The 12,650-nt window shown below is 51.1% G+C and overlaps 1 protein-coding gene across 1 annotated transcript in view; it reads right to left on the minus strand.

Moving 5' to 3' along the window:
• CDH23 (cadherin related 23) overlaps positions 1–12,650 on the minus strand; it is a 466,374-nt gene that overhangs the window by 319,910 nt on the left and 133,814 nt on the right. Inside the window, exons 5-7 of the mRNA XM_059054180.2 lie at positions 8,688–8,830; positions 7,942–7,989; positions 7,738–7,830 (exon numbers count right to left, since the gene is read on the minus strand). Of these exons, the coding sequence (XP_058910163.1) occupies positions 7,738–7,830; positions 7,942–7,989; positions 8,688–8,830 (284 nt within the window). The remainder of the gene's footprint in view (positions 1–7,737; positions 7,831–7,941; positions 7,990–8,687; positions 8,831–12,650) is intronic.

Here is a 12,650-nt window from a genome sequence, read left to right on the forward strand (position 1 = left end):
GCAGAAAGATGTTGACTGCGGGCAGGCTGAGCAGCCTGGCATTTACCCATGTGTGGGTCTCTGACTTCTCACGAAATGTGTTGCATGCACATTTGGGGACTGAAATCTTGGAGACTACCTCTGGGCACACACTAACCCTGCAGGTCACACAGAAGGGGCATCGCTATGACCATGGCTGGGTCCTGACCAGTGAGGATGGTCCTCACTGCAGACAGTGGGCAGTGGGCTCTGAGTGAAGCTTCTCCACTGAACCCCCATAGCCTGTGCGTGGGGCTGTGTGACAGCATCCAGCCTCGGATGGGAGGAAGCCTCTGCTCAGAGCCCAGAGTCCCCAGCTCATCTCCCTGGGCAACATTTGGCAAATCACAGCAGGTCATGGCAAAGTTGCAAAAAGACCCATGCAAAGGTGCTGAAAAATGAGAGAGAGAAAGACTATGGCTCTAGTTGCAAGCATATCTGATGCCAGGGGACTTAGGGAAAGCAGTCACCTTGTATTGGCCTCAATTTCTCTCATCTTGAAAATGGGAAGAATAACTTTCCCCTGACTTACAGAGTTGTCATGAGGACAAATGAAAGACAGTGGAAACGCTAGGACATAGAGAAGACAATACTCAAATACGTGCACGCGCGCACACACACACACACACAACCCCCACCACCACCACCACCTCAAGACTGTAGAAATAGGCAGCCCTATTGCTTTGCCCACATGCATATCTTCATTGCTACAAGCCCAAAGCTCGCTGTCCGTGCTGCTGCAGGCTGAGACACCCTCCCGCTGGGAGAAAGGAGGGGTTCCAGGTATCCATCACTGTGCTGATAGCAGGGGGAGACCAGAAAAGGCACAGGCACCGGCTGCTCACTGAGGGACACAGAGACATGGCCCAGGGTTGCCACCTGGCTAGAACAAACTACCCTGACTCTGGCCAGCAGGATCCAGAGCCCCTGAAATGATTTATTGGCCTCCCTCTCCCAGATCAATAGGCGGGTGGTTATAGATGCAGAGGGGGCCCCTGGGCACCGTGGCCCCGAGGTACAAATTAGTATGGCCTGTCAAGGGTCTGCCTCTCCTGGCATGGGAGATGACACTCTCATGAGCAGAGCTGACACCTCAGAGGAGATGGCAGGCACAAGCCAGTGGAAGTCCCCCTCACCCCCCATCTCTCTCTGCAACCAGGGGATGCAGTTTATAAATCATTCAGCATCTGATGGGCACTCCTTGAGGAGGGCAGCTGGGGGCACTGCTGTAGGGCCCAGTGGGTGCTAATAAGTTTGGCGAGTCTACCTCCTCAGGCTCTGGGCCACTCCGGGCTCCCCACATGCCCACGGCACATGGGATGGCATGGCTGAGATTCAGGAATTGGCAGGCAACAGAGGGCATCAGTGAGCCCCAGCAACGAGCTCTTTGCATAAATGCTCCTGCTGTGCTTCCAGCAGCCCGAGAGACACAGGAAGCAGCAGGGCTCTGCCCATTCTTGAAGTTCACGTCCAAGGGACAGGTCCTAGACTGGGTGCTGAGGACACACAGGTAACCAAGCTCTGTTCCTGTTCTGTCTGACGGGAGAGACGGACATACAAACAACAACTACAACCATAAGCATTTATTGCGCATTTACACTGGGCACTATGCTAAGTACTTCTCTTACATGGTCCACACACTTTAATCCTCACAACAATTTTGCAAGGCAATATAATTATTTCCATTTTGCAGGTAGAACTGAAGATACCTGCCAAAGAACCCATAACCAGACTTGTCTCTGAATCCTGGCTCCATCCTTGCCTAGCTTTGGGCAATTTATATAACCTCTCTACTTCCCCGTCCACATCTGTAGAATGCGAACATGAGTGGCTACCCCATGGGGTGAGGACTCAGTGAGCTCCCACACTGGAAGTACGGCATTGGGCACATAGGAAGCTCTGAATTACAACAAAACATCAAATTATTATTATCATTATAGAAATGAATTATTTACTTTGTTTCATTGACAAAAGATTGACAGGAATACTCTTCTCCCTGTTTTCCCATCTCTAGTAAGGATATACAAGGAGTAACTTTCATTTGTCTTTATTAAGTGACATGGAGAGATGGTGTGGCCTAGTGGGACCCAGCGCCAGGAGCCCTGGGTTCTGGCTCCGAACCTGTCCCCAGCCAGCTTTGAGGCTCAGTCAAGGACTCTCAGTCTCTCAGGCCCCTGTCAACTTGTCCCAGCACCACCCGTCCCCTTCTAGCCTCATCCCACCTTACAGCTGGTGACCCAAAGCCAGGGGTGACAAAGATCTATGCAGGACCTGTCCATCACAGAAACTGGGGAGGGACCCAGAGGGCCCAGGCCCACTTCCAGCCTGGCTTTGTTTCTACAAGGTAACAGTGGGCACCTGCAAGGGACACACACACCTATACAGTCACTGTCCCACCTCAGCAGAATCTCTGGTCAGGAGTTAGGGTTCATGTCCCTCTCTGGGAAATTCCAATATATGAAAAGAAGCTAAAGGATCACAGAAAGTACTGATATTCAGAGGCAACATAATCTGCTTCTCTAACAAACTCCTACTCATCCTCTAAGGTCCCAAACAAATAGCCCCCATATATATACCAGGTCACGCCTTCCACAGTCCCCTCCATAGGTCTACACCTTCCACCCTACTTTGCACATTCTAAGCTACCATAGCATTTAATACATTTAGACATAGTTAGACATCTACTTACTTGTTTTTCTCTCTGTAAAATTACCTTCCCTGAGCACAAAGACCCTGGTCTCAATCACCAGTAGTTTATGGTGACTGAGTGTGGCTCAGTTCTGTAGTTTATGATGTGGCTAAAATGTATTATGAGCTACAAACTGGGCTAAGGGCTTTTCCTACCTGCCTTATTATAGCTCTCACAATAACCCCACAAGGCAAATATTGTTGCCCATCTTACAGATAAGAAAACTGAGTTCCATAAAGGTTAGATTCCTTCCAAAGTTGTACAGCTGGCAAACAGTAGAGTCTGTTTTTTCTACCCTGCATATCCAAGCCAGCTGAAAACCCCTGGGCCCTGCTCCATAGCTGTTCAACAAATGTTTGTGTTCATTTCAAACGATTTGAGTGGATCAAAGCACAGCAGATCAGATTTCGGCTTTGAAGGATAGGCAGAATAGTTAGGCTGAGAGAAGAAAGAAAACACTCCAGTACTAGTTAGAACAGTCCAAAGTGCGTTTAAGAAAGAAAAGAGAGAGACACAGACACACGCTCAGAGGCACTGGATCAGCCCCTTGGCTGACAGGAGGATTCGTGTTGAGGAATACCAGAAGACAAGTTGAGAAAGGTAGGTTGATGCCAGATGGATAAAAAGCCTCCACTGCCCAGCTAAGGAGGCTGAACTTCTCAGAACTTCAATGATGTGGCCACCCCTGACACTTCAGAGGCCCTCCTTGACCCGAGGAGCCACCTGGCACCATCTGACTTCTAACCTCATGCCACCCTCCTGCCCAGACACCCAGGCCCGGGGGTCACCTCACCCGGGCACAGCTGGAGGGACGCAGTGGGTGGGGCAGCGCTGAAGGTCAGCGAGGTGGGCACGCACCCCTAACTGAGGTGCTGGAGCAGTGTCGCTGGGCACAGACACAGGCAAACACGTTTGAGCAAATTGGAATGCCGTAAAAGTCTATTACAGCAAATCAAACAGCAGTCAGCATGACAGCCATTAGCCTGAAATGAATACACAGGGGCTTAATGAGGTCTGTCAAGGCTGGCTTGGTGAATTAAGTTGCCAATTCTAGCAGGATTTCCCTTTTCTTTACGGACTTGAAAGCATCCACGCTGCCTTGTTAGGGCTTCGACAAGTGAATTGCAGGGCCTTTCACCCTGATAAAATGGATAATTACATGTAGAACAGCTTAGTGAGGGGACGGGTGGGGGGGCAGGAGGGACACCAAGAACAAACAAACCAAAACACACCTGCCCAGCTTAGGCAGAGGCTTTCAGAGGGAGACAGCGCACGGCTGGGTGGGCAGGGGGCGGGTGAGCTTCTCCCAGGAAAGGGGCAGTGCCTGGTCTTGACCCACCTCCCATCTGCTCCTATTCCAGGCCTGAGGACGTGGGTCCCCATGGGTGATGTCTCTAGGCAGCTGTTGACAGGCTGAAAGTTCCCCTCAAAGATGGGCTACCCCAGCACCTCTCAGAAACCCTCTGATGGGGAGGGCCACAGATATTATCCTCCAGGGCTTGCTGTCACCATGGAGTTAAAAATGCAGCTTCCCGGGCCAGCTGTCCCCCAACTACTGATTCAGAATTGCAGGGGCGGACTTCCCTGGTGGTGCAGTGGTTAACAATCTGCCTGCCAATGCAGGGGACACGGGTTTGAGTCCTGCTCCAGGAAGATCCTACATGCCGCGGAGCAACTAAGCTTGTGCACCACAACTACTGAGCCTGCACTCTAGAGCCCGCGAGCCACAACTACTGAGCCCATGTGCCTAGAGCCCATGCTCCGCAACAAGAGAAGCCACCACAATGAGAAGCCCGTGCACTGCAACTAAGAGTAGACCCCACTCGCTGCAACTAGAGAAAGCCTGCACGCAGCCACGAAGACCCAACGCAGCCAAATAAATAAATAAATAAATTTTAAAAAAGAAAAGAACTGCAGGGGCCCAGGAATATGCCTCCCAATAATCCCCCAGGAAATTCTGATGGGGTATGTTTGGGAGCCTCTGATTCATCACCTCTCCGGCACTCAGTACTAGATGGCTTCTGAAACACGGGGTTCTCCTGCTTCTGCTTGTATAACTTCAGGGATGGGGAGCTCAGTACATCCTCAGCAGGACAGGGGAGTAGATTGTGGGGTGGGTCTCATTAAAAAGTTCTTCCATATGCAGACCTAGATTTACCTCCATGTAACTTGTTCCCCACACCTATCCCTGGGTTTTGGACACAACAGACCCAAACATTATCAGGGCCCCTAGGGCTGGGGGAAGTGGAAGTTGGGAAGGTTAGGGATGGTGTGCAGGGGGCTAGGATGACCAAAAGAGGAGCTGAGTGGATGGAGGCAGCCACTGGAGGTCTTTATCAGCCCTCAAGGAATAATGAAGTACTGGAGGAAAAGAAAGGAGCCACTCCTGCTGGGCTTCCTCCTCAGATCACGGCATGTCACTCCTGGAAGGGGCCCCAGTTTAATAGCTGCTGGAGTTGAAGCCAGCAGAGGGGCAGTGACAGGTCTAAAGTCTCAACCAGCTAGTTGCTGGCACAATCAGGACTAGAACCCAGATGTCTTGACCTCCAGTCTCCCTCTTCGCACCATACAACACAGGAGCTCCGTTGCTCACCTTGGTGAGCTTCTCCTGGAAACCCACCTCGTCCTGGAAGCCTGTTGAGATTTCTCTGATCACTCTGGCACCCCCTCAAGACTGATGCCTCACAGGTCTGCAGTGCCCCCTGTCTCTCTGGTTTGCATTCTCATCCTATTCACATCCATAGGGCCTCTTTCACTGAATCGTGCTTCTCAAGGGCAAGGGCCTGGGGTTTCCAGGGTGACTTCAATGTAAGCAGGAGACCCCTGCCTGAATTCTGGGCCAGGACCAACAGACTCTTCCCTGGTACTCCAGCTGGGGCTTGAGTCAGGCAGCTAAGCTCTAGCTCAGGTGACCACCCCAGGCCAGGGCTGGTCAGTGCCAAGCCACCTCGGGTCAGGAGGGGCCAGGCCTCCATCCAGCTGACACCACATCCCCACTGGCCACACGGAGCAGCCCTGAGCAGGGCATCGAGTATCAGGCCACCGAAGTGACCTGATAGGGAGGTTTACATGCAAGCGAGTAAACCACACAGGCCTTCTTCCAAGGACTGTGTGTTCTTCCAGACGGCCCCTCTTGGCCTACCCTCTCCTCATCAGATGGGCAGGAGGCAGGCCATTTTATTCCACCTGTCCTCTGCTTATATTAGATAAGGTGACCATGGCCCAGAGAGGTTAAGTGACATGCCCAAATGGACCCAGCAATCTGGGAGCAGAGCAGGGGCTGGCCTGGGGTCTCTGGCCTCTGGTTCTGGCTCCCCTCATTACATATTTCTCTGGCCTCCCAGGTCTCTGTGCAGTGAGAGCCTGGCACAGTGTCAAGCAGACACTCAGCAGACACTCAATAAATATTTGTTAAATAAATGAATGACTGAAGAGGTTCTCTCCTTGGAGGCAGAGGCCTTTGGAGAATCCAGGGGGATTCCAACAGGGTGGTGTTGGAGGTCACATCTTCTCCTGGCAAGGGAGACAGGAAAAGGCTGGCCTGGCCCAAGGGCTGGGGAGCAGGGATGCGACCCCTCATCCCCTTGCTATTGCTGCTGTCTGCTGCCCACCGTGAGGGAAGGCAGAGGGCAGCCATGCATGCCAGGATAGCAGCTGAGCAATGGGTGCAAGGCTCATTAACTCCGAGCTGTGCCCTTGGTTTCTGAGCCCGGGCCTGGAATGCAGGCTGGCACGTAGAGACCATTAAATTAGGGACACTTCCAAATGAGCGGGGGCCCGGAGCCAAGCTGCAGTCCTGGGCACACCGGTCACAGCTCAGGGTACCGTGTCCCCATGCTTGGGACTGCAGGCTCTCTCTCCCTATGTCCCACCCCACCAGGGGAAGGGCATGAGTACCTCTGGTGTGTCCCACCTGCACATCTGTCCTACTTCACTCTGTCTGGCACAAGCACAGGACCCTTGGCTCACAGCTGAGTAAGGAGGGCCAGCAACCAGAACTTAGAGGCATGAGATCAGGTTTCTTCGTCCCTGAGGAATCTGAAGCTGCCCTGGGAGTCAGGAGGCTCAAAGTCAAAGCTGTGTGACCTTGGGCAAGTCACTCTCCCACACTGAGCCTCACTTTTCTCATCTATAAACTGAATAGATATTTTCTAAAGCTCTTTCAGTTTCCTGATCCAATGACCTATAACATAAAGGGGCTAGCACTCCAATGCCATGGTGCCAGGTTGCCTCTCCCCAGTGGATTCCATCTCCCATCATTCCTATCCCCAAACTTTACTGCTGCCACCCAACCCAGAGTCCCGAGGGCAGGCCTGAGGGACACCCAGTTAGAAGCTCTTTACCCTCCACCTTCAAGGTCTTTGAATAGCAGTCAGGTCAGAAGATTGCCATCAGCCACCGGGCAGAGGGACAGTAAGCAATGAGAATGCTGGGGCCATCAGGAGCCAGCAGCCAGCTTATTAACGAACTGTTCGTAATGCAATAATTTTCACTTCTCAATTACCAGCAATGGCTTGGTTTTACCCACACACACTCATGCAGATACACTGAGTTACACAGACAACCCAAAGCAGCCGAAGGCCAGCAAGACAGCACAGGGTTCAAGAAAGAAAGCCCCTTCCAGGTACTGCATGCACCTTGCATCCTGGGGGACCTGCTCTAGCCAAAGCTGGGAGGCCAGGGGTTAGGCCTGCTAACCTACCTGCCCAAGGCCCGTACTGGCTGTAAATGGAAAAAAGGAGCAACCTGCCCCTCCCAACCTGCGTCCTGTCCCTGACTCCGGCTGGAGTTGGGAGGGCTCATCCAAGGCAGGCCCTCTATCAGGCACAAGGCTCCCCCGCAACCAGCAGACAGGCCCCCTCAGAGGCACGGGCTCAGTCACCAACCTGACCAGAGCTGGCGCCTGGCCCGAGGTGTGGGCAGGAGAGAAGGAGCTGGAACTGTCCTTTTCCCAGCATCAGCCTCCTCCCAGATGGCCCCAGAGCAGCAGGCCCCCAATGTCCCTCAAGTGTGACCCTGGGGGCCCCTACCTCAGGGATGCGGACACTGTAGGGCTGATTATGAAATGTTGGCGCGTTGTCATTCACGTCCCCGACCTGGATGTTCACCTTCCGCGTGATCACCTGGCAAGACAAGAGGGAGGAGCTAGCATTGGCATCAGCCTCCAGCTTCCTTCTACCCAAGGGCTCAGGAACCCTGCCTCCCAGGGAAGCAGGGGCTTAGGGGACACTCACCCCCTGGTGGTCGCTGACAGAGAACTCCACCGTGAACTCTGACTTGGTCTGAAAGAAAACAGAGGGAGAGAAGAGGTCAGAGTTAGAGAGGAGAGCCGAGGCCCTGAGTCCGGAGCCCTATTTGGTGGTGGAGACCCTCCAGCATTGCCCCAGGAGCTGGTCTGGGACTGGAAATCTGAAGGCTTCCCTAAAGAATAAGCATTGCCTTCTGGGCTGGGGAAGTAGGTTCAGAATATGGATCCTTCCCATAGAAGAGCAGTAGATTAGGAGTCAGGAATCTTGTTCTAATCTGGGCTCTGTCTCTAAATTGCTGCATGATCTTGAGCAAATCACCTCTGGGGCCACTTCAATGTGAGGAGAAAGCAGGGGTTGGGGTTTTGTTCAAACTCTTACCTTAATTTGCTAAGGGCTACCACCATCAATTCCTGTGTCTCGGGAAAACGTCCTCTGGGGGAACATTTGTTGGGGGGTGTAGATGTGCACACTCCGTGGAGCCGCTATTCTACCAGGGATGAACCCAAGGTCACTGTCCCTCTTGCCTATCCAGTGTTGCCCCTTACTTGGAGACACCCCAAATCACCCTATTCTAACCCCAAGTCCAGACATCAGCACTGGCCTTGGAAGAGGGACACCATTCAGGCAGGAAGACGCTGCTTCCGGGTCAGAAGACGACGAGCCATCCTCCCCCAATGTGTGCTTCTGCCTCCCTAGGGAAGGCCAGGGGCAGAGGTCAAGGCAGGTCATACCTCTCTGTCCAGCGGCTGCCGGAGCCACACCACACCCGTGTCAGGCTCCACGGCAAAGAAGCGGGAGGCCTCCTCCCCAGACACGCCGAACACCAGGGGGTCGTTGTCCATGTCTCGGGCCAGCAACTGGGTCACAGAGGAACCTGAAGTACCCGCAGGAGAGAGCAGAGGGCAAAAACGGGAGGTTAGTCCATTCTTCAGCACCTTACTCAGGTGGCTGAGTCCCTGTGGGGAGCAGCCGCCCAACAGACCACCAGCAGGTCACTGACTACCGCAAGACCCCTGTGCATCTTTGGCTCTGTCCCGGGCTCCCTGCCTCCATCCTGGCCATTTGTCACAGTGTGTAACAGGGAACTGTCATTCACCATGTTCTGTGACTTCTGCCTGTCCTCTTTTCTTAATTTAGAGGAGTCCTCCAAGTGGCTCAGATGAGTGCAAGCTCCCAACCCTTCAATTCTTACATTCCAAGATGGGCACACTACTTAGCCCTAGCCACTCAGAGCACTCCATCTACCTGGTCACAGTGATTGGTTCAGGGATGAGCATGTGACCCAAACTAGCCAATCAAAGCCAACCCTGGGACTTCTGCTGGAACAACCGGGAAAGAGGCGCTCTTCTTCCACTGGGGTTGCTAAATTGGTCCTGCTGGCAGCCATCTTTGGCACCAGAGGGGGAGCCTGCTTGAGGATGAGGCCAACAATGAGGAAAACAGAACCAAATGGTACATGGAGAGAGATTCCTGACGGTTTGAGGGTCTGCAGCCAACTATACCTGAAATTAGCAATTAGCTCCATCCTCTGGACTGCTCAGCTATATGAGCTAATAAATCACCCCCTCTTTTTTTTTTTTTTTTTTTTTTTTCAATTTTGCCTAAGTAAGTTGAGTTGGATTTCTGTCTTTTGCAAATGGAAGCAATATTTTCTTTTTTTTTTCCCCTGGTACAATAATGTTCACGGAAGCTTTATTCATAATAGCCTAAAACTGGAACCGCCCCCCCCCAAAAAAGTGTTAATGAACAGTCAGAAAGATTTTTTTTTTAGGCAGATAGATTGAAAAACAACAAACAAACAAACCTGTGGTACATTCAATATATTTAAATCTCACAATAGAAAAGGAAAAGTACAAAGCAATATTTTCTAATTCAGAAAATTTTACAAAACCTGGCATTCATTCAACAGTGATTAGGTGCTGGCCTTATGGTAACCACTAGAGTACACAGAGGTTAGGAAGATTTGGAGCACCCTCAGGGAACTCCAGTCTAGAGCTGGGTGACAAAGTCTAGCTCCTGTCCTCAATCAGAGGACTATGGTATTGCCTTCACCAAGAAACAAAGCCCTGACCAGAGGCCACCCTGGGCATCAGGATGCCTGGCCTACAGCCCTGCCTAAGAAGTCCTAGAGTAGGTCATCTTCTCCTGGGGTTCACAGCACCCCTCACAAGGTAGGCTTCGGGTAGGGCGATCAACCATCCTGGTTTGTCTAGGACTGAGGCATTTCCCAGGATATGTGCTAAAACCAGGACATGCCAGACAACTGGATCAGCCGGTCACCTTAGCTTCAAGAGGTCCTTAAACTGCCAGGAACTGTGCAAAATGTTCTGAGTGTACAGTGTGTCATTTTCTGCAGAGAGGGTCTATAGTCTCCATCTGATTCTCAAGGAGTAGTTAGGTTAGAACCACGGCCTTTGGCAAATCACTTCTTTTAAAGCCTCAATTTACCCTATAAAATGAGACAGACACTCTTTCTTTCCCACATATTGACTCTCATATTTACTTAATAGAGCTGATGATCTATTAATAGCTAAGGAAGGAGGAAGGATTCTAAACTCTGGGAATTTTATCTAGAAGAGAATGTCGATGAGCTTTTCTAAGTCAACTTTTAAAAGACAATTCTAACATGACAATGAGAGCTAACATTTTGAAGCACTAACCACATTTCAGACACTGGGCTAAAGGATTTCTGTGTACTACCTAATTCAATTCTTCCTGTTATTCTCCCCACTTGTGGGGAGATAAGGTAACAAAGTGATTAAGTAATTTACCATGCCCACACAATTAGCAAAGGGCAGAGCTGGACTTCAAAGCCCAGGCATTCTGGCCCAGTGCCCACATTTGTTTCCACAACCTTACAAATATCAACACTTGATATGTGAACTCAAGATTCAGGACTTCCACGGACATGACCCTATCAGGCCCTAAGTGGAAGCCCAACACTTAGAAAAGGAAGATACTGGGCAATCATTAGGCTCTTATGATATGCCAGACATGGTGCTAGCCCATTCACATGGGTTCTCTCACTAAATCCTCTCAGCAACTCTGTTTGGTAGTCATTATTCTACCCATTATACAGATTAGGAAGTTGAGGCTCAGAAAGGCAAAGTAGCCTCTCCAAGGTCACACAGCAGAGTAGGACATGGCAGCATCCATGGTGATGAGAGGAGGTGAGAAGGAGGAGTGAAATCATGGAACAGAGACCTTTTGGGGAGCCCAACCTTCCCATTTTAAAGATGGAGAAACTGAAGGCATTTAGTAATCTGCCCAAGGTACAATGGCGAGCAACAGCGTCAGGACTCAAACACAAGTTTCGAGAATCCCAGTACAGTGCTCTTTCCTAGACAAGGAAGGAGGAGGTACGTGAAGTCATAGATAAACCAAGCACATCTTCTCAAAGCATCTGTGTCGCTCAGTGACATGCAACTATTTTATTCTAAAACAAATGGGAATATAATGAGAGTACAATATAATATTTAATTCCTTTTTAAAGACACAACCTAAAACTGTGAAAGAATTTCCAGCCTCCCCCTGACTGCCAGGGACACACAGCTCCTTTCTGATACCCTCAGGGGTCCTTTAGTGGCAAAGTTTGAGGAACACTGAGCTACTTCCCAAGGCCTTAAGGAGATTCCACATGAGGAAACTGAGGCCCATGGGGGCCCAGCTTGTCCCCAGTACACCAATGAGTCCATGGCGGCCCCTTGGACTGGAAACCTCACCTGCCAACCTCCTTCAGGGCCCAGCCCAGGTGGAGAATATGGGGCCAAGCTCCCAGCTGGCCGATGGGATTCTGGAAAGGCCACACCGACCCTCCAGCCAAGGTCATACAGCTCGGCCCAGTATCCCAAATGGCTCTCTCAGGCTCGATGTTCAGGCTCTCCCAAGAAGGGAAGCGCTGGGCAGGACAGGGATGGGGCCATCAGCTGCTGTCACCCACCCTGTAATTTCCTGTACTTTTATCCATTTTCCCCTCAATTATGTGCTGCTCAAAATGGTCCTTTTCGGCTTCCTCAGGGGCTCTTGCCTGCTCATGCCTTCTTTGTGTCCCAGGTAATTGCTAGTGACCTTTTCTAAGTGTACTAATTAAAGGTGCCAATTTAATCTTATATTTAAGACAAGACGCCCCGCAATTTTCCCATTGGGCACATACTCGCCCACCCAACTGTCCTGCCATTCTGTAGAAGCTGGGCCTGGCTTTGGCTTCTGCAGGACAAGCAGCTCATATGCCCATCAGGGAGGCTTCAGGCAACCTCTGTGTGCACCATTCAGACAGGAATGAAGTCAAGCTGTGGGGCCCAACCCCTGCCCAGTGCCCCCAGAAGCAGCCCCTCAGGAGAACCATCCCGGCTGTGGGATTCTGGGGTACACACACCACACCCTGGGTTTGTTTCCCACCTGGGAAACAGTATACCCTGCAACTCAGGCTGTGCAATACCTAGAGCTCTTTTTTACTGTTTTTAATTGCGGTAAAATATATATAACAAAAAATGTATCATTTAAATCAATTCAGTGGCATGTGGTACCTTCACAATGTGGTGTAAGCATCACCACTATCTGTTTCCAGAACATTTTCATCACCCCAAAAGGAAACCCACACCCATGAGCATTCCTCCCCATTCCCTCTTCCCTCAGCCCCTGGCAACTGCTAAGCCACTGGCTATCTCTACAAATTTGCCTGTTCTGGATATGTC

This window comes from Kogia breviceps, chromosome 2 (genome assembly GCF_026419965.1).
Source record: "Kogia breviceps isolate mKogBre1 chromosome 2, mKogBre1 haplotype 1, whole genome shotgun sequence".
In the NCBI taxonomy this organism is placed as follows: domain Eukaryota; kingdom Metazoa; phylum Chordata; class Mammalia; order Artiodactyla; family Physeteridae; genus Kogia; species Kogia breviceps.